This window comes from Lepisma saccharinum, chromosome 3, assembly GCF_977018435.1.
Source record: "Lepisma saccharinum chromosome 3, izLepSacc3.1, whole genome shotgun sequence".
Taxonomy (NCBI): Eukaryota; Metazoa; Arthropoda; class Insecta; order Zygentoma; family Lepismatidae; genus Lepisma; species Lepisma saccharinum.
Window position 1 is genome coordinate 112,241,834 of NC_139231.1, and position 26,951 is coordinate 112,268,784.

The following is a 26,951-nucleotide window of genomic DNA, read 5'->3' on the forward strand; positions in this document are numbered from 1 at the left end:
GCATGTTATTGTATATCGTTCCATTTAAAAATAATATGACTTTGCTCCAGAAGCCCCATTTGTCGATATTTTTCGACCCACCCCATACCTCCGATTTACGAGCCCCATTTGATATTATTGTTTCCCGCAAACCTCACATCGCTACTGTTTCTGGTTTCTTCGCTATTTCAGGTGGTACTTTTAGGTGCCTCACGCGGTATAATATTAAATTAAGATGAGGTTCCATTGAAAAACATGCAAAGAGCGATGAATTAATGTATGAACATCAGTGGTGGATATGTGTGATCAGGGTCGGTTTTAAAAGTGGTGCAGTTCCTATTCCAGTGTGAAAATACTTCCCTTCCAGACATGTCCGTGAATGTTTTGTGGCTTGTGGGGTCGTGGCTCACTAAAGAATTAGTTCAGTGGTTGATTTCATGATCAACAAAGCTAATTTGTATCATTCGGTTAACCGCGACAGGAAGATGGGAGAACTTGGATGGAAGAAAAGGGACAAGAGGTGTCCGTCCCTCGATTGAGTTTCCTTATTGGCAACTACTCGGAGAGTCCAAGGGAAAACCTCAGCAAGGAAGGATTGATAGATTAGGAAGAGATCTCATCTGTGGACATAAGCGCTTTATGCAATCCAGAATTCTAATGATGTAACGACTGGCAGTAAAATTCAGTTGCGGATCCCGCCTCCCCTCCCCACCAAGAAAATATTTTTTTTTTTAGGATGCCCAAAATAGAAACAAGAGGAAGAAAACGAAAGACTTTAATTCTAATTCTGATTCTAGTATCACTATCTGTTGATAAAGATTGATAACAGAGGTTTTGAAAACACGAAAACTGATTTTATGAAATCTAACGTTTCAAATATCGATTTTCGGTGCATATATTCATAGGCGTAACTTAGTTCCGTAACTGTAAATGGGGGTTTGAGGTTTATTAAAATTCCCGTTAGTGGTACCCGAGGAGAAAAGTTATGAAGAGCAATGTTTATAATTTCTCAAATGTTATAGTTATTTAGCAATATAGTTCTGGATGCCATTCTTCCGGGCTGTGAAACGTTTCTATCTCCCCCCTCCCTCCCCAGATTTTGACCCCAAGTTAAGACTATGCACATATTTGGAAATAAAATGTTGGTGCGGAAATGATATGGTTAATGTAACAAATAATTAATTTCATTATCACAATTATCTTGACATATAAACTTCTTGAAAAATGGCACTCCCAACTTTTATCGACGTATGCATCTCCCTTCTCACCGCAAACAGAGATTTGCTTTCTGCCTTCAACTGCCAGCGCGAACGCGTACAAAATCCGACGCGCAATTGACACATTCGGGAGCAATCCATGGGCAGGAAGCCAAATATATCCGGACACTGAGCAGAAAAATCACAAAAGCGAAGGCAAGTTTGACGAATACAAACACGAATTGTAAAGTAACAGAGGCCAAGATTGACGAGATCACTGAGAGAAGCTAGAAAAATGTCCAGAAGATTTTATACCTCACTTGTGGAAATCAAATTTCAAACGAGACAGTGGTTTATGTATAACTAAAATAGTTCAATATGGCGTCCTATCATATCAAACACGTCTTCCATGACGACTACACGGATCGTGTAGGTAGATTCTTTACGTGACGTTCTTTAGCATGCGGGTCTCTATCCTGGAGTATATGCAACTCCTTTCTACAGCGTGGTTGTTTGGGTTCCATAGATTTCCGAAGAATAATAGCCGAAGTGCCAGCCAGAGTCAGCATCTTAGTCTTCTATGAGTTAATCACAAGTCCTATATTCTTTCCTTTCTCAATCAGATCTAGTTATAACTTCTATAGTAGAGACAAATATTCCATTGGATTCCAAATATTAGGTTACAAAGTGTGTAATATCAGAAAAGGGACCATGTAACGAAAATGAAGGTCTTCTGAAAGTAACTAATAGTTTCCCCATATACGAAATGGTTTACTTAAATATCGATAGAATTTTCTCGGATGTTGCATTAATATCTTATTGATACGTGATACCTACACAATTATCTACCTGATATGTTCATGAATATAAACAAATTTGTGAAGAACCAGCTAAAAATGGGGACATTTGCAGTAAAGCGTGGAAATATGCACTAAAAGGGAAAAATGCACTAGTACAAAAAGGAAATAGTCATTAGAAAGATAAATCTGCAACCGTAGAGGAAAATATGGACATCAAGATATTTAGTTTTCACCATAGACACGAAAATCAACTATTACAAGAGGAAACTCAGCGCTAAAGTTGAAAATATACGCTAAGAAGTGTGAATAGAACGCGAAGGTGATAGGGTAGAAAGGAAATAGTAGGTATCTGGGAATGGTTGTGGGAGCTACAATATTTTCATAGATACCACATTTACTCTTAAAATTAGGTCGCATCCGGAGACATGGGTTTACAAGTTCAATCCTCATTGGCATTGTCCACTGCAGTAAACATGCTAGTATAAAAAGATATGGACGAAAAATGCCAACCAACGCTCCATGAATTTAGTAACCTTCTCATACACCGAAGCACCCACACTCAAGACACAGAGCTGTCCTCCTTTTTCTTTTCAACAAGTACGTTCAGATGAACCTCAAGATGAAACTCAACGCAAGGATTCAGTGTTGCCAAACCATGTAGGTAGAAAAGAGCAAAACGTGGATTAAAATCGAGCTACAATAACTTTGTGGAGGTTAACTCCTAAGGATGATAGCATCATTCTAAACCAGCAATACTGAGTTCAAATAGCGAACTTAAAGATAATGCAAGTTTTCTAACGTTTGCTTATGTAATTAATTGGATAGCTGAACATCATGTCACTAAAGAGACTGATATTTCAGTCAAACAAAGATATGTATTTATTTGCATTCTCGTGTTTCGTTTAAACAAATCTGAAACCTTATGATAGAATAAAGTCTATTTATACATAAAGTAGATAATTCATAGAGCATGTTGTGACTTTAGGAACAATCTTAACTATACTGGCGAAGGACCGGGGGGGTCACACAGTATCATCACTCCATTCTTACCTGTGAATTCGGCCGTTCAGTTGTCAGTGGTGTTTGGCACTTAACCCTTTTCGTGTGGATTTATATTTATTACGTTTTACATTGTCTTGTATTATCCTGCTAGTGCGGATGGTGCAGATACAGGCCCGTAGCTAGAATTGATCTCCAGGTGAGGCTCACGGGTTATCAGGGGGGCTTTGCAAACAAAGCCCATTTTAAAAAAAATTAACAGTATTAAATGAAGGTAAATTATGTGTGTGGGAGGAAGGCGTCATTAAGTTATATAAAATTTATAAATGTCATATACTACACAAATACTACATTTTTTTACATCTTTTAAAACATCTGTTGAAGTGTTAATTAAACTGATACTGAAATCATCCCTTACACCCTCCATAATACTTTAGATTATACAGATATTTATATCACACACACAAAAAAATGCACAATATTCAATCACAGTGCCTACAGTATATTCCACCACCGGCCGAAGCAATGAAACTCTCCTTCCTTCCCAAAACTTGAGAGCTGTTGACCTTTGAGGAAGATGCGGAGGGGATTTGCAAGATGACATCAAAGTCTCGGATTTCTGTCTAAACGGGAGGTCGCAACAGGGACAGTGAAGGTACAGATAAAGAAGCTCCCCTATGAAAGAATTTTCTGAAGTCTAGAGAATATTCTAAATGCAGCTACTTCTGCTCATAAACAGATGCTGTTCATATTCTGTGCAGTAATCCTTAAAGTTGTGAGCTGTCTACATTTTCACTCTTCACTGCAAACAAATTATGCAAAATAATTTACCTAATGTCAAGGGGGGGGACTGATGGCAGTGCCAGGGGATCTGACGGCACTTCCAGGGGAAGCTAAGCCCCCCCCCCACCCCCGGCCCCTGCCTAGCTACGGGCCTGTGCAGATATTTAACGAACTTTTTGTAGAAACGTTGTAAAGAATAAATATGAATAAACTTGAGAACGTGTTTTTAAATTTAATTTTCCAATAATAAGACGCTATAATGAAGCACTGTTTAGTACTTCTTCATAAAATAAATATAGAAGCATCACTAGAATATATATCGTATTTATGTAAAGGAAACTTGTTTATGTCTTATCAGCCTTTGTGGCCGAGGGATTTTGGACTCGAATCCTGGGCAAGGCATGGGCTATCACTGTGCTTGTCTCATCGTTTACTGTGTCACTCATCCTCATCGTCGCGATGAGACCCAAACGATAAAATACGAAATAAAATAACCAAAATATAGAAAAATAATATTGTTGAGAAATATGTTCCATGTTCTCGCAACTCTCCCTTTCAAAGACGTTACGGAAAACTAGCTAACGAAATGTATTTTTATTTGCAGGAATATCTAAATAAATCATCTATAATTGTTTTAATATTTTCTGTATTAAAAAAGTATGTGGAAAATTCTAAGAATAAAAATAACAAAAAAATAGGGGTTTGTTTGCTTAAATTGTTCTTTAAAGTCAACTTTATGCACAGACAGGCTGATCGGGACTGGACCTACAGCTTGAAGTGGAATTCGAAACAGTGAGCCATGTGTCTCCGCTGGGTTTGTTTTACCAAAATGTAAGTAAAAATATAAGTTTGTCACATGTCTGGCCGCAAAATGTTAAAGTTGGCAACAGTGTAAGGATTACCTGTGCAGAAGAACAGAAAGGAAAGATATTGCAGAATACACGTGGGACGATGTGGGTGCAGAGCGCCTCCCCTTTCCCATGGTCCACCGTTACGTGATTGGTCATCTGCCGAATCCACGCCCCGCCCCCACGTGGATTTTGTAAACTTATTACCCACAGGATGCGAGAACGAGGCCTCCTTTGCCAGCACCTCAGCGCCAAGAGCCAGTGTTTTGCCCCGTGTCATGGAATGAGCACGAACTGACTGCCAACACGCATCCGCAACAATCGAGAGCATCCTCACATCCAACAATGCTACGTCATCTCGCCTGTCTTCTCTTGTTGGTCACCTTTGTGCTAGCCTCTGCATACACAGGTAAAGTGGTGTTGCGCTTTGTGTCGTGTTTGGGAAGCCACGTGGATTTGTCCGGGACCAAACGGGGAAAGAATTAGTGCACAATTTCCAGAGTTCGTTCGCAATTTGTGCACAATACCTCAAAATTAATGCATAATTTGTTGATTCATTGATTTGGTTTATTTTTCGTCGCATTTCTGCATTTGTTTGGCTATTCGCGAAGATGAAGATGAGTGATGATATGATGAAATTGATGAAGGGACACTTACAAATAATATCCATGTCCAGACCGGAATTCGAACCCGGGACTCCGACGTCGTAGCACGCTGTGCTAACCACTCCGCCACAGAGCCTGGCAGTGCATAATTTGTGCAAAATATCGTATAGTTAGTGCATAATTTATGCACAATATTTCAGAATTATTTTATAATTTATGCATAATATCCCAGAATTAGTGAATTAGTTGTACATAATATTCCACAACTACGGCATAATTTATACATAATATCCTTGAATTAATATCCCAGACTTAGTGTACAATGTGTGCAAGATTGTAGAGAATTAGTGCATACCTTACGCACAATATGCCAGAAGTATTGCATAATTTGTGCACAGTACCCAAGAATCAGTGCACAATATCTCATATTTAGTTCATAATTTGTACACAATATCGCAGAATTAGTGCACAATGTACCAGAATAGTGTACATGCAGTTTAGGCTCGTCCAAACCTCCAACTCGTGGTCGATGTGGTTGTCTGAGTGGTCAAATCACGACCTCGCCACCGAAGGTTCCGGGTTCGAATTTCTAGCCTGTGTATTTTTGTGGGTATTTTCGTCTAGTCATCAGTCATCCTCATAGTCTCGATTATCCTGAAATAGAGCCAGAAAAGAGATCTACAATAAGAAAGGACAATCACAAATGCCGATTCTAAGTAACTAAATCTTATTTAAAAAAAAACAAAAAAAAAAACAAGTATTCAGGTCAGTACTCGATCAATTACTTTGTTTCATGTACTATATTCATAAACGAGATTTCGATATATTTATAACGAAAAGGCGGTGGGAGAATGTTCATATGTTTTTAAAATCAAGATCTACACATCTGAGAAAAACAAGCAAAGGGTTATTGATATAATACTTTTTTTTTCAAAAATGATAACTTTTTTGCCACTGATTAAAAATACAGAGGTGTTGAAATGTTATTGTCTTTACTTACTATAAACTTTGGTAGACTGTCATCTCCTCCACCTCCTTGTTTGCTCCGAGTGTGCATATTAGTAATAGTTCAGTGACCTGCTGTAATAAACAACGTAATTTTGTTTGTCCAAAATCCATAAAACAGCACAAGCTATAGAGAAGTTATAACTAAAGTTCTGCTAGCATTGTAAAACGAAATACGAGAAAATGTTCAGAATTCAAGATATCGGCACTGATTTTGAAAACGGAATACTTTTCTTTACGAAGACATTGTTTGTAGCACAGATTCAGTGACTGCCGAAACCTTGTTAATAATTCGACGTATTAGCACATATGATTTCTCTATTTCTTGCCAAAGGTTTATTCAGAGCGTGCTTGTGATCACATCACCTGCACAGCGGTATAGATCGTGAATGTCTAGAGATTATACCTTCTCACTGCAAGTGAGCCAGCATGGCTTGTTGCAAAGTCCAGGCTTAAACAGGGATACTGACGGGACTTGTAATCTCCGAGAATCGAACCCGAGACTTCGTAGCAAACAACTTACAGAGGGCGACCATACTGCCAGAGATTTCTCCGTTGTTTTTCAGCCGCTTGGACGTAATATTTGACGAAGACCATTGACACTTCCATTCATTATCTTGCCACTTTCTTCCCATAATTTGTCCTCTCATCAAGACGTGCCCAGAAAATACGTAACAGGGGAAGGGGGGGGGGGGGGTATGCCTTACAAGAGTGGATTGTGGCGTCTTTTAGTAGTAGTCAATGCTATATTTCCACATTTTTGTGCCGCCGATGTTATTATTTTTAACAAAATCCGGATCAAAACCTAGGTTATAACCCCTACCAATGCCTCCTTGAGCTGGCCACTGTCTCTAGTTTTCCTCATTGTTGTTAACCTAAGGGTAAAAATTTGTGGCGTTAATTAAATCAACCAGGCAACCAACCATTGAAAAGTATTTGACAAATAAAACAAATATTTCGTGGAAGTAACCAGCACACATCAGAAATTAACTTGTTCCTAAAGTTGGTAACAGATATTTGCAGTATTGAACTATTAGGAGTTGATGTTCTCATTACATCCCCGGTCAGCAATTGGCCTCGTTATGATGAAATCTGCACACATTGTTAGAACATCGTTTGGGAAGTCCAAGGTTGCCTTTATTTGTCTCGCAAGGTGGCCAAGGAGGTTCATATCGAATTTCAAAGTCACGGAGGCCCCCCGAGTACAAGGTTTCACACACCTTTTCCGAGAGATTTCCTACCACGAAGAATTCCAAGATGGAGGACGACAAAGATCTACTACAGTTTCAAAGGGCAGCTCCAGACTCTTCTTGTGATGCATTCCATCCGTAATTTCTAAACTTTGCTGCAAAGGAGTCGTTGTTGCTTTCAAGAGACTTCATGAATGTGTAAGAGGTTGTTGAGCCTCAAAACGAATAGCTTCGAGGGGGGGGGGGGGAAAGCCTTCGTATTGAGAAAAAATTGAACTTCTCATCTACAAAACCTACCAACCAGTGCGGTACAGACTGTTAAACCTATAATTATCACCTGAACGACCGTGGTTCTTACCTAGAGGTGAGCAAAGACTTTCGCAAAACCATAAGCAGCTTCGGGTTCTCTTTCAAATGTAGGAACATTGAAACAGTTTCTATATTTCTATTTCAAATTATTTATCCATCTTTTTGGTTAGTTGCAAGGAAGAGGATTTTTTTGATTCATTGATTTCGTGTTTTAAGTCCACTTTATGCACAGTAAAGCTAATCGGGACTGGACCTACGGTTTAAAGTGGGATCCGAACCATTATGGCCACCACTGAGAATCGAACCCAGGACCCTGTCATTACAAGGCGACGACGTAACAACAATGCCACCGGGAAGCCCTTGTCTCGAGTTGCAAATGTCTCGTTTAAAAAGTGTCCTCCAGCAAACTTTCACGGCGTATAAAGACCATTTACGTGGACATTTCTTAATAATGTTTTTTTGTTTGACGCATCATTTCATCGGCAGGAGCCCTCGAAAAACGGGATATTATCCTGAATATGTATGCAGTCGCGCAGCACAGGTTGACATTGCTGCTACTAATGGATTGAATTTCTGAAACAAAGTTTGTGATTTATCTACAAATAAGCATGAGAATATCCTCTTTGGAAGTCTGAAGAAGATGCATAGTAACGTAAAATTGATTCAGTTAGATTTGGAAAATCGCACCGAAGCCTCGATCTCGTGTCGATTTTACAGAGGGTCGTCTCGTTCTGTCCCGTCTCGACATGCCTCGAAGAGGCTGGTCTCGTTCTCGTCTCGATTTTTACAATCCCGTCTTGATGTCATCCGTAGCTTCGAAGTTGCCTGCAAGGTTATCTGGAATCCAGCAGTGAATTGTCTTACTGACATGGAAGGAGGTAGAAAGATCAGTGGACTTAGTTGAAAATTAACATCGTCCAGTTCAAACTAGAAGAAAGCGAAACGCCTATTATTCCTTTTTTAGTTCCCACAAAATATTTCTTTGCAGTTTAATTTCTGATTATTCCAATTGGTTCCAATTGGTTCCTGTGTGATCTCTTGGTTTGGAAGGAAGAAGACAAGAACACCTTCACCAACACTATCACTCCGTCACTTCGAAGAATTGATTTGACTTGATTTATTCTACTTCGCTTCTTGCGCCACTTTTGGCTAATTTGCGAAGATGGGGATGAGTGATGATATGATGAAATTGATGAATAGACATCACAAACGTACATGCCCAAGCCAGGATTCGAACCCGGGACCCCTGGCGTCGCAGCGCGATATGCTAACCACTGCGACACCGGGGGCGGCATCACTTCGAAGGAGTTTGGTCGTTATTCTACGTCACGGTTTACCTAAGAATCTGCAAAAAATTACAAAGATCTGATCTGCGTTTACCGCAGTAAACTTCCTTAGCAAACATTCGCGAGCTTCGACCAAAGCTGTACCATAAAAGCTTGATAGGATATTAAGAGTAGACCGTTTTAATGACGGCAGGAGAGTTGGAAACTTAAAGCTCACGTTCAGAATACGAAATCCGGTGCGTGTTCAGGAGATAACCGTCGATTCCCTTCCGAGAGGGAAACGCATTATCGGCAATCATCTAAATAAGCAGCCGTAATCTCGAACGCTGTATCTGCCATTATTGACGTAAAAGGATACAGGAGTTTTAAGACAATTTCTTGTTTTTGAACAGCACGTTTGTACTGTGTAAGATGCAATGCAGGTGATTTGATCCGATTTCGTTTTCATCGCTTTTTCCATTTCGTTCAGTCAACCAACCAACCAGCTTCGTTCTTCTGATGACAGCGAAAATTATACGAATTCTTGAATGGTCCCTAAATTTGTATTATTTCATTGCGACAACGCCTTCTTTACCGTTTTTGCACTATGACTTCTACATTCAAAGTCTATTTATACATTATTGCTAAAAACAAGTTTAAAAAAAATATAGTACTAACAGTTTATTGTTTCCTAGTGCTGAGCACAACAACGGCCAAATACAGCATCACGTCAACTATTTCAACAATTTGTTCATCATTTAAATTAGAGTTTTTATTTGTAGTCTAGACTATTTTAGAAAAGTACATAATGGGCTACAGTTTTGAAGCTTATAAAACGAAACTCTGAAATATTGTATTTCATTTGGTAAATGTACTAGTAAGAAAATGGAGCAACCTAACCGTTGCATATTTACTCCAGCAAGAAAAATCCAAAGCGGAGATTCTGACCGGGTAGCCTCTGGCGTACGCAGGTTGGGGCTCATGAGGTTACAACTCCTCCAGAAATTTTGAGAATATCAAAATTTTCAAAGAAAAGCAGTCAAGAATTCGGGAAGAACCAAAGTGGTAAATGCAAATTTCCCTTTCACCATTTTTGTCTTTGAACAACATTTAAAACAATGGTTAAAAACGATAAATGCAAATTATTTTATAGTTAATTCCGCTTCTACCTAGCAAGCAGCTTGCAATATCCACTTTTACAATTCCAACCCTCACCTCCCACCCCCGGAAAGAAATCCTGTGTACTCTAGTGGGGCAGCTCCTGTACATTAGCACCTAAAAGAGAAGCACATTGATCCAGGCCAGATAGCGGAGAGGGGAGGCTTTCTGGAAGTTATTTTCTCACCATGTAACATTCTTTATTGTAATTCTTGTAGACGAGATTCGTGTAATCCGGCCCCTTCTCGTCTTGACAGTGGCGGACAGGTAAGAAGAAAGGATAAAGTTGAGGATGCGAGTTGATACACTTTTACAGGTAAGGGGGATAAAAATCCAATTACAGTTTACACCTTAATTGCGAGAGACTCATGTAAAATTCACCATTCTGCGAGGACTTGCAAAGCCTCTTCTAATCAAGATTCTGTTACGATATAAAAAAATCAGGCAGCGATGAGCATGCAAGGTCCCTATTGCTAATGGTGGTAAAATGTAAGACCTTGCAGAGAATACTTCTCTCGAAACAGTGCTGACTTTCAGAGGAGTTGCAAAAGGGAGCTCCCAAATAAAGAAACGAAAATATTAAAGCATTACGTACCCTTTATGGAAGTTTATGTTGAGAGCACTGAATCTTAAAAAATAAAAAGTTTTCCTGTTAAAATATTTCTTAAAAATTATTCACGTTCTACAAATTTGTCAAGAGGGAAGTATGAGGATAAGTGATGATGTGATGAAACTAATGAAGGAACACTCACAAAGAAGACCCATACCTAGGGCAGGATTCGAACTCGGGACCCCTGGTCTCGTAGAGTGCTGTGCGAGACTCGATACGTGTGTTCGCAAATAGAGACAAGAACGGAACAGACCTCCTCACACGAGACGAGGCTGCCACATTTCGTCTCTTCTCGTCTCGATACCATCGGCAAGGAATCGAACCTAGGAACATCTGATCGCAACGGCGCCAGCGTGGAAAACGATCGCCGATGACGACCTGCCCACTCGGAGACATATACTCTCGGGCATCGCTGAGGGGCACCAAGTCAGAAATCGCCACCGCTCTCCGTTCACTCGGAAAACAATTTTTTCCTCTTCTTGCCTCAACGAATTCCGAGCCTATCGATCCCGCAGACTCCAGCACGTCGCACCTGAGAGCATCCGAGCAAATTATGCGAATTTGAGCGCAGAGCGAATTCAGTTAGGTTATTTTAACTCCGCTCTCGTGATGAGGCCGCTGTCTCTGCATAGAGAATTGAGGGAAATGTGTTTGACTTACCCCTTGCAGCATTCTAGAAAAAAGTGGTACGAGAAAAGCTTTGGTGGAAAATTTCATATGTGTATTATATATATATATATATATATATATATATATATATATATATATAGAGAGAGAGAGAGAGAGAGAGAGAGAGAGAGAGAGAGAGAGAGAGAGAATATGAGGTGTAGGAAGAAAATTCATGTACAGTACATAACGAAATAAAAATTTAGTTCACATCAGATGAATTAAAAAAGACATTGGAAGCAATTTCAGAAAAGGTAATTTGATACCTTATACTACAAATGAGATTTTAAGAAGGGAATTAAAGTACTTATCAGAATTTTGTTAATTAAACTTCATTTGCATCAAAATTACTGTACGTAGTTCGTATTTTCTTATTTTCGATTCACTATCATTTTACCGGCAGAGAGCATCGCAAGAGTAATTACCTTAGAAGCTTCATATGAATTCATTCTTACTTCTGTAAATAGTGTAAGTGTCCTTTTCAGTGTAAAAAATACATTGCGTCACTTTAATGCCGCTTTTCTTATTTATTCCAGGTGAAACCTTCGATGAAGAAGAAGTTCCGGAAACCCTGAATAATGAATTGGAATTCGTCCCGATAAAACGAGCCGTGAGTTAATTTCAAGTTTTCGATAATTGCACTTCTTATTTATTTATTTGCCACAAACAGAGAAAGAAAATTATTCCAGTTTGTGCCACCTCAAAGATTAGTAGCACGAGGATCATGTGTTTGTTTTCTAAATTCCACCTTGTAAGTTCATATTAGAAACTCATAACTGCCCTCAAAGACACCCTAATAAAGAATTTATGTGTATCAATGTATTTTGGTCTAGGAATTAATTCGTGCGCCTGGACAAGAGATGGCGTAACGAGCGTATTGTCCCACAGTTCCGTGTATCCACACATGCGTTGAAAACTCCTGTCAGCGCGCATCGTTCGTAGTATAGGGCAGTTGATTGACGCGTCAACAACAGCATTTTGTAGTCAACTGAACATGGCGCAGTTCGTGCCAGATAAAGTGTTCTGCTTCATTACTTTAACATGCAGAAAAGTGCTACCGAAAGTCATCGTATTTTGGTGGAAGTGTATGGTGACCATGCGCTAGCTGAGGGAACGTGTCAGAAGTGGTTTGCACGGTTTAGAAGTGGTGATTTCGGCCTGGAAGACCAAGAGCGACCTGGACAGCCAAAAAAATTTAAAGACGAAGAATTGAGAGCATTGCTCGATCAGGATTCGTGTCAAACGCAGGAAGAACTTGCAGAAGCATTAGGCGTTGATCAAACAACAGCTTCCAAACGCCTCAAAGCCATGGGAATGATTCAAAAGATGTCACATTGGGTTCCACATGAATTGAAAGACAGAGACGTTGAAAGACGAAAAATCCATTTGCGAATTGCTGCTTCAAAGACGGAAAAGAAAGGGTTTTTTGCATCGCATTGTTACTGGCGATGAGAAGTGGATCCATTACGAGAACCCGAAACTAAAAAAGGCCTGGGTGAAGCCAGGTGAACCAGGTCCATCACAACCGAAACGAGATATTCACTGTGCAAAGGTTATTCTGTGCATATGGTGGGATATGAAAGGTGTGGTGTACTATGAGCTGCTGCAGCCGGGTGAAACTATTAATGAGGAACGTTATCGACGACAATTAATGCGTTTGAAGCAAGCTCTGGCCAGAAAACGACCGGAATGGGAGAACAGACATGATAAACTTATTTTTCAACATGATAACGCTCGCCCACATGTCGCAAAACCGGTCAAAACCTATTTAGAAAATGTCGGATGGGAAGTTTTACCCCACCCGTCGTATTCACCAGACGTTGCTCCTTCGGACTACTACTTGTTCGATTGCATGAATAACGATTTGATTGGACAGCGGTTCACTTCTTCAGAAGATATCGAACAATGGGTCTCTGACTGGATCGCTTCAAAGGATGAGGACTTCTTTCGCCACGGAATCCGTAACTTGCCTGACAGATGGGCGAAAGTGGTGGCTCGCGATGGACAATATTTTTCTTAAGGTATTTATGTATTTTGTGTTTGAACTACAGCTTCAATGTGTGCGTAACAACCGCACGAATTAATTCCTAGACCTAAATAGAATGGTCTCAAATTAATTGTATGGCATTTCATCTTGACTGTTAAATGTCACTTTACTGTTTGGTGAATCGTGATAGTGATGAATTATTAATAGCTGAAACCATAATTTCATTGTGAAAAATGTTCCATTCATATATGCGAAACAAAACCTAGATGTAAAAAAGACAAAGCTATTACCTTTGCTTTACACTGTGCAATAAAGACATACAGAGGATGTGGATTCGCACGTTCTCAGTCCCGGTCATAGTGGAGGAGACGTGATCAGCACCAGGCTCCGGCAACCTTTACTCCCCGGGTTACCACCAGGTACGCATTTCTGGAGGCTGGGTGAGTCACAGAACAGCTTTCTGCAAGGACACTGTCGGGAAAATTCCCACCCGAGATTCAGCCAGCCCTGGATATCGAACCCTGGAGATGGTCGATTTACCGACTAGACCACCGCGGTGACATGTGTTGAAATTCAACTTATAAAGCTAAAATGATATGAAGAATAGAATATGGAGTTTCATCTTTCATCGGAATCAACGTAAATTTCAGGATGTCAAAATTGTTTCTTATTAAAATCCACTTTTTGCTCAGTTAGGTCAATCGAGACTGGACTTACAGTTTAAAGTGGTATCTGAACCACCGCGCAAAGTGTCTCCGCCGAGGATCACACCTCTGACCTCTTGATTACAAGATGACGGTATTTCGGATACGCGGAAAGCCCGGGCACCAGATTGAATACTGTTAGAGAGTAATATCCTTCCATCGTGAGAGACAGATGATCTATTTTTGTAGCTCTCACTATGCCCCGCGACAGGTTAAGTTTGCAGCAGGTTTTATGTATTAAACCGCGCGAGAACAGCACTCAGCAATTCCCGTGCGAGTTTTGCCTCGACAGCCGAGCTGTTCATATCACAGACATTGAGAAAATCTGCAATATTGCAGCGGAACTATATTATGCGCGCACGTTTGGGTCTACCTGGGCGAAAAGTTGCTGCAAACTTAACTTGTCGCGGGGCTTAGGTTCCATTAAGTTTTATTATTAGGTTTTTAGACGTTTGGGGGATCGCCATTTACACTTGTGTAAATTGCCGATTTATTTTTAATTTTAGAGTGATTGCTTAATTTGATATGCCTAGCGTTAAGTTATAGTTATAGCCGTCTCACAGATGTGTGTTCACTTAATTTTAGATTCCAAAGGGAAGCTGATAAACCTTTTAGACAATCACCCCCTGTACCCTTTCCCCCTTAATGGGAAATAAAATAAATAAATTATAATAAAATATTTGAATGAGATAATAACATGAATCTTATTTTTTGTTTCTTTACAGTCCAACTTAGGAAGCAAAGTGAGTATACGTCTAATTTATACAATATTTATGAATTTCTTCTTTGTATACTCTGTAAGCTTAAATATTTTATGCATTTTTTAATGTCACGAGACAGATAACTTTTTCCTCCAGTATGCTGTTTGTTTTCATTGCGTTAATTGAGCTTGCTGAGAAAGCAAAGGGTGTCACGTGACCCACCCTTGCCCAAAGCAAAAATCTTGCCGCATCCCATTCCGATTCAAATATTACATAATTTTACTTCCATTTTCGTCATCTGCGCTTAACTTCCACTCTTTCCTTTTTATTTTCTTATATTCTTCCGTTTAGTCCTATCTCTTTCTTAGTTTATTCACCTTCTCGTTCCCTTCCTACTTTCCCTTCTCCGTAAACAATTAGTTATACGATACGAGTAATTATATAGTTCAGGACAAGCTTAAAGAAACGTGGACCCTATCTTCCTCATAATCTTGACGAGGCGTGAAGTGGCATGTGACAACCATGTGGCCCTTATATGTTGCCAATGCTTGTAAAATACACAAGTGGCTGTGTGTAGTTGCACACCTCGTCAAGATTGTGAGGAAGATAAGGACCGAGTCTCTTTAAGGTTGTCTTGAACTATAGTTCATATATTTTTGTGAGGCAACTTGTAAGGCAATTAAAAGTTACAACTGAAAGCTCCTTTTCTGTGAGTTTCAACGGTAGTGAACAAAATTACAGTTTGCTAAACTAAAAAAAACTGAAATGAAATGTTAATTTTTCAGGTAGTATACGTGTATACATTTAATTACGAGTAAATGTTTTGCGTGAAGTAATGTTTTCAAGTGTACGGGATTACTTTGAATTTTTTCACAAGGACACTCACAAAGAAAACCCATGCCCAGGCCGAGATTCGAATCCAGGGCCGCTTGTATCGTGCTAACCACTCCGCCACGGAAGTCGTGATGATATGGATGAAAGATAATTGTAAGAGATTGGTAAGTAACATTCACAAATAAATGTATGTACTCAGGCAAGGATTTGTATAGTCACGGTCAGTTTTGGGTTGTGACAATCCCATTGACTCTCAATGGTATCGTTACAACCCAGAACTGTCCGTGACGTACTTAGAACCACTTTAGGCTCTGAATAAAATAAAGGATTATTATTATTATCACATTCATGTTGTTGGGGGCCTATCTCTGCTTCAAGCACACAATAAGCAGTCTTAGAAAGAGAACGCTCGTTACAGCGGATCCACTTCTTTCGTTGACGCAGCACAAAGTCTGTCCATCATCAGCGCTCTCCAATTAGCCATTCATCTGGCCACCAGAAGGTGAGCGGCGGGAGCAACATCTTTCACATTCAGTTGAGGTCCACTTAAAACAACGAGCACTTCTTTCCACCCACAAGGGGTAATTGGGGGTCTTCTCCTCGCTTCGAATCCAACTTATGGCTGCCATATTTGCAGAGCGTTAAGTCGGGACGATTTTTAGAAGACCTAAATGTGAAACAGGGAAATGGTCCAATCGCCACTCTAATCACCTGTCGTAATCTATTTAATTTTTCATTATTTTCTCCTTCACTGTTGACGCGTCTGCCTAAAACAATCTACAAACTCTGAAACAACGACTCTTTACATTGAGACACTGCACCCGACTATAGATGTGTTTCACCAACATCACGAACTGTTGCATTGTGGCTTCGGGCAGCCATGATTGAGGCCAGTTCTTGTAAGCATACGGAATTCAAGCGAGCGGGCGGGAGACACTAACACAGACTTTCGTGAATTCAAGCAAACGTGCAGTTGGTTCAGATATAACGGACGCTACGTGGTGGATATTTCTTTGCAAACGACAAACCGCAAACGTGACGGCTGTGAGCATCCTGACGTCACATGAAATTCACCTAAACCCCTGCACTGAAATAAAGTTTAAAATGCCAAGGAAATGTTCGGGAACAGAGAAGTTTCATCACATGTTACTGGCACATTCTACGTAACGAAACAAGATTATCAGGGAGCTTAAATTTCTAAATAAACTGTAAATCTAGTTCAGCAATTACCCTCACATTATTGAAATTACTTGTGTAAAATATGTTTTTTTTTAAAAAAAAAAATAGCAATTGTTAAAGGAACATATTATACATATTTCTTAAATTCATGATCCACATCAACAGCCAGTCATCTTTAGCAAAATAGGAAAGTATGTGTAAACATAAAAATCGGGACATATTTCACATCCCTACTGTAGTCATAAAAATGGCGGGAGAGGGTTTAAAAAACAAAGGACTGTCCTGTCTTAATCCAACCCCGTCCTGTCCCAGTCCACTATGAACTAGGTTTCCCTTCCTTTCAAATATATCCGGGATTGTACCTTTCTGTTTCTACCTGCATGAATGTCTTCTGAATTTGCTTGTTTTCTCACCCTCCATGGCCGTCAGTGCACAAATGGTCCTTATGTAGATTACCACAGGGCATATACAGAGGAAGTATCTGATTCACAGGGGATGAATGTGGCCTAGCTTTCCACGTGTCCAGTACTTAATTAAATAACCAAGTAAAAAGGAAAGAATTGGTGCAGTCATTGCTGTGGAATCACAAAAAATACACTAGAATTTATATGCCTTTTTGACAGAATAACCATTATGGTCAATATTAAGACGCAAATATGAGGCAAGGTTGTTTTCGAAGATAGGATGTAAGTTGAAGGAATTCCAAAATGTTTTCAATAAGTTTCTAACTATAGCAATTCTATCCTAACTGTACGTACGTATATAGTACGTGGTGACCTAAAAGCAAGCGACAAATAAGTTGAGCTACAGTCGCCATGTTGGAATAGTGGCCAAAATCCATTTTTTACATTTATCTGGGAAATGAACCATTCTATCAAAAACCGTTTCAAACAAGAAATGTTCATCATAAACAGTTTACATTTTTCGTTATAGTAATTTTTTGCCATTCAGTAACTTACATTTACCTCACCCCCGTACAAATTGAGATTTTAGTGGACTTTCCACTTTAGTGGACTAAATTTGCAGCACTTTGTATTTTATTTGGCGGGCGTAAGGCTGAACCACAAATTTGGGGCTTTTGTTTGTTGTGGAAACAAAACCAGCTAAGTAGAAATTTTCAGCGAAGATTGCAGGCTCGATCAGAACTCGAACCCGAGTCTTGCTCTAACCACTGAGCTACCGAGCCGGCCTGGCCTCGCCTGATTTTTCGCTGTTTTGCCTGCGTGGAATCGTCTCTGCCAGTGCTACCGCAACAGGATCTGTTGCCTTTGAAACATAGTAGACGCAGTGCATCTCCTGTGTGTGCCAAATCTTCAATAAAAACCAGCTAATATTTGTGTGCAATACGTGCCGAACACGAAAATGACAATGAAGGCCAACCTTCATACTTTCATCTAGGTTCATCCCAACATTGTTCTTCCGCCTTCATCACCTTTGATGCAGTCCACGTGAACCATACGTAACATTTTAGCATGAACGACGTTGGTGCGAGTGATTCATGTTTTGTATGACAACACCCCCCCTCCAATTTTTCATGTTTAATTACAGACATGTTAAGACGGCACAACGTTGTTCTTATTCTTAGCACATGTTAGTGAAATTACAATAGTTGTACATTCTATGACAACATTTCCTACATCGTGAAATTTTGAAAGAACTGCCGTGCTGTTTCTATGAAATTTTGTGCTTGTTGGTTCATGTGACCGATCGCTGTTACTGTGTACGTAAGTCTCTACCAATTTAATTACCCAAGCGGTAGCCCTATTCGACAGAATAGCTCGTACGAATGTACGAATATACACACACACAGTAGTCATGAACGTTGCCTCCCTATAATTCGTCTCTCTTAGCATGGCACAATCTTGAACCGTAGATTCTAGTGACAGAAAAGTTTGAAAGACATATTCGTGGAGTTATTAAATCTTCTGCGGAGAAGCAGATTATCCCTCCATTGTTCGACTCACAAAAGATTCACCCATATTTTTCGAAATGAGAACGGAAATGAATGTTCAATTCTTCGTGCGGATTATATTTTTTTCAATCTCCGTACAGGGGTTGCACAATGGGATGGAAAGAGGCTAGCATTAAAAGAAAATAATTTGTGTCGGAAATTTATATATAAAAACTATGTTGCTCTCGTTATGTCTGGGCCTACTTGTGGCACTGCGGTATGCTGTGACAAGCAGGTATCGTACCAAACAAAGAGGAAAACTTGCCTATGGAAATTGTAAAAATAAATGAAAAATGAATAATGCAATAATTATCTAAAACTCACAACGAAAACACAATGTAATGCTTCAATGACTTCTCTGTGGTTTGTTGTAGAGCTCCTAAGAAAAGTAGCCTCTATGATCTCCTGACTTAAACCTAAATAAACTTGACTTAAGAAGCATTTCTATGGCGTGTAAGTTTTAATATCCTCGTCTGCTTCAATAACTCAGGACTACAGTCACGCTGGAAGAAGCAAATGCATGCGGAAGTTAAGAAACATCAAAAGTGATATAAAGTTGCAATAAAGTACTGTAAAAAAAAAATCTGGAAAATTACCAATAACTAAAAATAGGTCAAACCGTGCAGACAAGAAAAAAAAACAATGTTATGTTTAACATCATCTTCAAGGTTCCGGAAAATATACCTGTTACTTTTCGTGGGCTTTCGAGTGAATCATTTTTTATTTTTTGTATTCCCAGAGTAATTTAAAAGAAGGAAAAGGATAATATGAAAATCGCATGCAGAATAGGAAATAAAACACATTCTGAAACGGAGAAGGGCATGGCAAGTAACAGCAGTGTGCCCGGCTTATCTAATAATTTGTCTTTGAGTAGTCAGTTCTATATGAAGACCACAGGAAAAGAGCGTGCTTTGTCCATTTCATAGATTTACAGGGAGCATCTTATTTCCCTGTCTGCATTGTCATGAGCACGTCTTTCCCTGTACACACAATCAAAACCTTCTTGCAATGGATGGAAAAAGCACATTCTATTCTTGAAAGACCCTTCACAGAGCTACGTGATAGCACCTTTACTTCAATTTGGCTAAAAATGCACAAAACACGTTCGCTCTTCATATTTGAACTACTTCTCGTGGATCTAATATTAAATTTGTAGACAACTTGGACAAAGGGTTATTATGATCCCCGTCCAATACCGGATCTACAAGCCGCAAAATCTCGCAGTGCGGGGGAAGGAGAGACAATTAAGCCTTTAGGGGGCCCTCATCCATTGACATAGTAGAAGATGTATGTAAAAAATAAACGTAGTTACTCAGAGGTACAGAAACGAATACAGTATATACAGGTAAAGGTAAAGTTAAAGTTCCCTGTGAATATAGCACCGTGCCATGAAGGCACATTTAGGTATGTGGGCCCCACATATTTTCGAAGTCGGCCACCTTGGAGGGCATGTGATCAGCACCACGCTGCGGCCGCCTTTACCCACAAAGCCGAAAAAATCCGATCTTAGAGCAGCCACCCCGCGTTTCCCGCGTGGCAGTTAGACTAGAATCAAATCAGGCTAGAATTTCACGAGAAATGCAGTGGTGAAGGTTTCTTCAACCAATCTTTAACCAGGAAAAGCTACGACTGCATGATTGTAACAAATGTATCATTTTCTAGGTGTGAGATAACAGTGTCATCTCATATATACGCGTATATCACATCACTCTTTTCCCATTTAAAGAGTTTTGAGTTGAATTCAATATGGCGGTCACCACTATGGTGGACGTCCGCTTGCAACACACCAATGTGGTTCCCCCTAAGCCTAACCTGTTTCTATCATGACCAATTGTACCCAGCCTAACTCCTTTACTTTTTATGGGGGGGGGGGCTGTTAAGGGACTTTTGAATCACCCATTAGACCCTTGTCAACATAAGATTAAGAATTACACACATACATCATATATGTGTGTGTGTGTATAAAGGTAAGTAGGTAGGTAGAGGGGGCCTTTGGTAATATTTTGCGGAAGGGGGCAAGATTTGTAGATCCGGCACTATCCCCGTCAGTCTCCTCTGGGCACATCACTGGAAGTTCATGTGCAAAAGAATATGAGGTGCTCAGGTCAGATTTATGTGTAGAGATTCAGTCTAACGACATCATCAGGCCCCCTTGAATACAAATTCATTTATAACTATTTCAGATGATTAGTTCTGTGTTTATTATGGTTTTACCACATTTTATTTTGTAGCCTCTCAAAGTAACTTGCCTTCGGTGTAGGCCTCCTTGCAGAGTGAGTCCCAGAGCTGTAGCTACTCACACTCCCCCCTAAATCCTATCCTGATGTGTCAAATAACGTGTTTCCTTTCGAAAACCCACCCTTGTTCAAGGGGGCGACGATGCGCCTAAACAAAACTCACCAAATAACTTCCATAATTATATCGAGGTCGATGGGCATAAAAGAAATATCCCAAACTATTTCCTCTCAATTTTGTACGTGTCGAGATATTGTCACATAGTTCCCGAGGAGGACTCGTGTAATTGCTTGCATTCCCGCTGCGCGGCGCTGGCTTTGCCGCAAGGAATGATTACAGCATCACGTTTTGTTCGACTCGCTGAACACGACAGCAGCAAACTTGGGGATTTGCGGAGGCAACCTGTTCTGCAATTGTTCGCGTCCACCTGCTTTCGGTGTACTTGCTGGAATTTCAATGTGTGGTATCAAAGGAATCGCTGTGAGACAAAGGAATCGGATTGAACATGGAGGGAATTAGAGCCATCCCGTCCTCTTATCTTCACAACAAAATATCCCGCCACTTGTTGGCATAAACTTTCTTCCATCCACAATGAAATTAAACCACAGAAAATAGAATGCGAAACTCCAGCAAAGGGCATAGAAACTTTTCAACGGGTGTGGGTGAAGTTGTCCAAAGTCGTATCCCCCAATTGGATTCTGTTCCTTAACTTTCTTAACGTTAAAGTGCAAATTGATTTTGCAAAAAGGTTCACCTATAAGTTGTCCGAGGATCTTCAGAATCAAGTTATAGAAATACTGCGAAGAGCATTTTGGAGTTCAGTAAAAGGTGACAAAAATGGTAGTTTGGTAAAAAGGTGCAACCAAAATCAAACAAACGGAACTTACGTTATGCAACGTCATTATTCATTTTAATAAAATATATTTAAGAACATGAAAAATATGAGGATCGGTTAGGTGTGTTCGACCAATTTGATTAAAGAACACTTGTCAGCATTGCCGAGAACATTCCTATCAATCAAGAAAATCCCTGATATGTTAAGCATTGTTCACTATTTCTGCAATCTGATATGTAATTAATGTAGGTTTTCCTCAATAGTTTCATCACACCATCAGCAGTCAGTGAACGCTGACTAACATCATGGTGATGTGTCATTTACCTTGTATGACTATAACGGTCTTCGTACATTACAGCTAACATTGATATTGCCATGAGATTAATGGGACTAGGATTATTTTCTTCAACTTCTGCCATTGCCTGTCATCATTTGGGGCCTATACAGTGGCGGCGATTAGGGGAGGCGAAGGGGGGCAGTTACCCCTCACGTTTTGCCACTTTACCCATTGCACTATGCTAAACCTTATCTACGAGGGAAAGTAAGCTTGCCCCTCAAGTTTTGGCACCTTGCCCCCTAGTTTTGGAACCCAATCGCCGCCACTGGGCATATGAGTAAACTAAGTTCATCAGTTTCTGTCAATATTCGACGGAAAATGGGGATCCGATTCAGGAAAGCAACATCGTTTTGAAAACATGTCATCGCGTATTACCTGTACGAAACCGTTATATACGTATGTATAACAACAAAGATTGTAATTTTTACTCTATTTTTACACATTCGTAGTGAGAGTTGAACTACGTATTACCTATGTAAGTCAATCTATAACTAACTGAGCTCAAAACAGAAATCCATATACCACTAGCTGTTGCTCAACCACGGCTGAAAAATGGCAACTTGCCTAGTTCATGACACTCGGAGGTCATATAACTGTCATAAAATTAGATTTAGTTTGAGTACAAAGGGACTTAGAGCAGTGGCGGTTGGTGGTCTAGCTCTATGGGTGTGCACTTTAGTCTCGCGTCCAGAAGAAATGTAGTACCACCCCCGTTTTTGCGTACATAATGATGCTAGATGTATTGGCAACCCAAGTTTTAATCACTTTTCACTGAAAATGAGGCTATGACTTTTCTTTAACACGACTTTTTTACAAATTTCAAATATTTCGAACATTTTCCAGCCAATCACGAGAAGAGCGATCTTATTGTGCAAAATGTAATTCAACATTTCGATAACCTGACAAAATCACTCAAAACATAGAAATACCGATCTACAATATCAATACTATTGTCGATTTGCAAAATATTTCGTAAAAACTTCCTCCCCCGCTCCGCTCATATTAATGAACAAGGAGAATAATAACATTGGCGTACACCAAGGAAACCGATCCAACTACCACATGGAGGAAATCAGTTCTAATCTATCTAGACGTTGTTTATTTCTAATGACAGATTGATCGAACCAAGCGAAATCAAGATAATAATAAATCTTAAAGAAAATTGCAGTACTCACTCAGTTTACACTGGCCTGCTTCGTACTTCAGAATATTTCCTACCGCCGTATCCATATATTGCTGCAGTTGCTACGGGTTTTGTGCCTACCTTCCCTCCAAAAATTCAACAACGTTGAATATTATGTCTCTGCTTTCGCTATGTACAGTTTCCCTATTCATCATGAAATAAAACACTTTGCACTGAAACACGTACGACCATTTGACAGCGCTAAACAATTTTGCAACGCAATAACAGCCACACAATGATTGATGTACGCTCCCTTTGCACGGGTTGATAATTCGGCTGCTGCGCCACAGGGATCGTTTATTTTGGCCAAGATGCGCTAAGCAAAGGCAATACCAGACATGTTTAAAACACCAGTTTCGCTTTCAGTCGTCCACCTCCCCTTCCCCTTCTTTCTTGCTCGGAACAGGATGAAAGGGACAATATACAATCGAAACTTCCCTTTTCTAAAAAAAATCCCTCAATTTGCAATGATGCATGGGTTCGTTGCAACACGACATTTGCTAACACACCAACTGCTGTGTTCAGGCACAGGCCTTAAGCCAGAAGACCCAATCAGCGTTCTCTACGCGACTGCTGCAACAGCGTCAGAGGGAACGAAACTCGCATAGTGAGAGTCGCGAGCTGCCCTCGGTCTACGCGGGTTGAAATCACTGATCGCTCGCTTCTCCACCACCTCTCTTGGTGAAGCGGCGTGGGAACACTTGATGTTTCGAAGGAGACAGAGTTCAATGAATAAGTATAATAATAATAATTTGCATTACAGATTTACTTGGGTGTGCACGTGCGAATGTGCGAATAGGCAGAAGCCGCTACTGACTTAGAGTATTCATAATCTCGAAATATTTGTACCAATGTTATGGAAGAAGATTACTTGAAAAGTTGCAAAGTGAAACCACGGTAAAGACATTTATCTGTGGTAAAACCGTTTAATAATCTCTACGCTCAAATGACTCACATATGTTGATTGATTTATTTCTTCGGTTTATTTTACTTCGCTTTCCTTCCACTTTTGACTAATCGCGAAAATGGGGATGAGTGATAAAATGATGAAACTGAGGAAGGGACACTCACAAAGAATACCTATGCCCAGACCGTGATTCGAACCCGGGACCCCTGGCGTCGTAGCGCGCAGTGATAACCACTCATTCACGTGGGCCGGTACACTCATATATTGAAATTGCTGCATGCGAAGCAAGTACTTCATGCATCGGGTGGAACATGCACGGGCTTCCACGTTTTTTAGTTCTCGAGTAACTACCAGGCAACAGAAAAACCTGGGGATCCTCGAGGCCTCTCGACTCTTGTTCAATGAAGTCTGCTTATCCAACGTCCATCGCCTTTGCCTTTGCCTTGCGCGATGCATATTACATCAGGCGCAATTCCTTGTTAAAGGGTCTATTCCGCGCCTACAGCAGGCCTCTGGAACTAGCTAAAGTGAACGAGTGAACGGTATTCAGCATCCAATCTACCAGATCTGGATCTACCAAAACGATACCAATCTACCAGATCTGGTTCTATTCCTGATTTGAATATAGGCTTTCCGTTTGTGCAAAAATTATTTTTACTCAAATTTTTATCCCACAATAAAACAACCATGCCCAGGCCGGGATTCGAACCCGGGACTCCTGGCGTCGTAGAGCGCTATATGCTAACCACTTCGCCAACGCTATATGCTAACCACTTCGCCAACGCTATATGCTAACCATTTCGGCACGGAAATAGGCTAAAATTAGTTTTTGATCAACCCTCGTAATAACAGAATAATCATATTTCAGCAAGATATTGCGGTTTTGTGCATATTGTAAAACTGCGTACAAAATATTTTTTAAAAAAATATATAAGGATTAACTCCTGCCTGATTTCGCATTGGATTTTCCCTCTTGAGCAGGTTACGTTAATACAGGAAACCCTCCACAATCATAACAATCCGAGACCTTCACCTTTACTTGCAAACAATCGTAAGGGCGAAAAGAGTTATATACGGAATCGCCAAAAATAACATTTATCTCTGTTTCTCTCCCTCTCGCTCTCTCTTCCTCTCTCTCAAACCTGAAGCTTTTCTTCCTCAACTAAAGCTCCTTATTCCTTCATTCAATGTTTCGTAGAGTTCCAGTCCTATTCACCTCCACTCGCTCGGAACGACAGGCGAATGTTTAAAAAACCGCACGGTTGTTTCCACGGAATGCCAGCAGAGGCGCTGTCGCGGCAAAGGGGAGAATAGGAGGGCAGAGGTGTCACAAATGATATTAGCGAGTCTCTCATCCGGAACCGAAGACTTAGCGTGCTGCAACGGTCGTTTAATGCTCTTTAAATGCAAATTCCCTAAATAAAGTTCATGAAGAAAGTTCCCTCAAGGAAACATCTTGTTAAGCTGAGAAGGCCAGAAGTTCTTTTGCGTTGAAACTCGTATATTGCCTACATCTTGTGAGCCGGTAACTTCTTAATCCCATCAAAGGTTTCTGTGATATCCCAGGGAAGATGTAAGGGGTGGGAATGTTATTTGGAACACCGCCGTGTTCATGTGATGTCTTATTTTCAATTTTGAACACATTGAAGAAGATCTTGTAAGCAAACACTAGATCAGTGGTTCCCAAAGTGTGCGCCGCGAAATGTTCCAATATTTTCACTGCAATTACACTTATTCCAAATATGTGCTTATTTAGATTTAGTAGAGGAAAAGGTCTAAATATGGGCCCCCCTTTTTTATGTTGTCATTTTCGGAGGAAAAATATAATATATATCAAGCACCTGCCTCTAAAATGCATATCTATGAAATATATACTTAAATGTAATAGCATGCTAAAGTATAGAGGGTCTCCATTTTTAAAGAATAAAAACAATTTCCAAAAAAGTGGTAAAATCATGTATTTCAAAATTGTGGTTTAGATATTGGCTACTAGTGGCAATATCACAAAAAGCAATTAAAATTTTTAAAAAAAAACAGTCATTTATCTCCTCTACTATTTCCACACTAACTGATCGTTGCGAGTGTTAGATAGGCCTACATTCTGACTTGGGCGCCGCGGGAAAATCTTGAAACACTAAGGGCAGTGGCGTGCCCAGGATTTTCGAAAGAGAGGGATTACGTACTCTTTTTCTGGTAGTCAGCCCTCATTTTGCCATTTTTTCTACTTTTAACGGTCTTTTTTTTTAGGAATACTGGGTCAGAGGAGGGGGTTATGAGCCCCACCAACCCCAACCCCCTTGAGCACGCCACTGACTAAGGGCGCTGTGGAACGAAAAAGTTTGGAAACCCCTGCTCTAGATCACAAGTCAGTGCCGTGCCCAGGGGAATGTTGTTGTTGTTGTTCAGTCATCCTAAGCAGAAAGTCAAATGGGTTGACAAAATATTGAACAATACAAAACTGTCGCCACTCTTAATCGGACATTGTCCATCTTTTAACTTAAAATACGTGCCGATGGAGTAGTTGGTTAGCGCATCACATTATAATAAAATTCACAGGTCCGTCTCGGGGCCAGTCCCCACCACCGACAGAAAGAAATTTGTTTACGTAAAGATGAGAGAAGATATGTTCTTTAGAAACGCAGTGATAGAATATGTAGTAGGTTAATATCCCATTAAAATTGCATG

General features: G+C 40.1%; 1 protein-coding gene across 1 annotated transcript in view; it reads left to right on the forward strand.

Annotated features, from left to right (window-relative positions):
* LOC145985647 (uncharacterized) overlaps positions 1 to 26,951 on the forward strand; it is an 89,272-nt gene that overhangs the window by 49,712 nt on the left and 12,609 nt on the right. Inside the window, exons 2-4 of the mRNA XM_083119715.1 lie at positions 4,819 to 5,014; positions 11,950 to 12,023; positions 14,830 to 14,847. Of these exons, the coding sequence (XP_082975841.1) occupies positions 4,819 to 5,014; positions 11,950 to 12,023; positions 14,830 to 14,847 (288 nt within the window). The remainder of the gene's footprint in view (positions 1 to 4,818; positions 5,015 to 11,949; positions 12,024 to 14,829; positions 14,848 to 26,951) is intronic.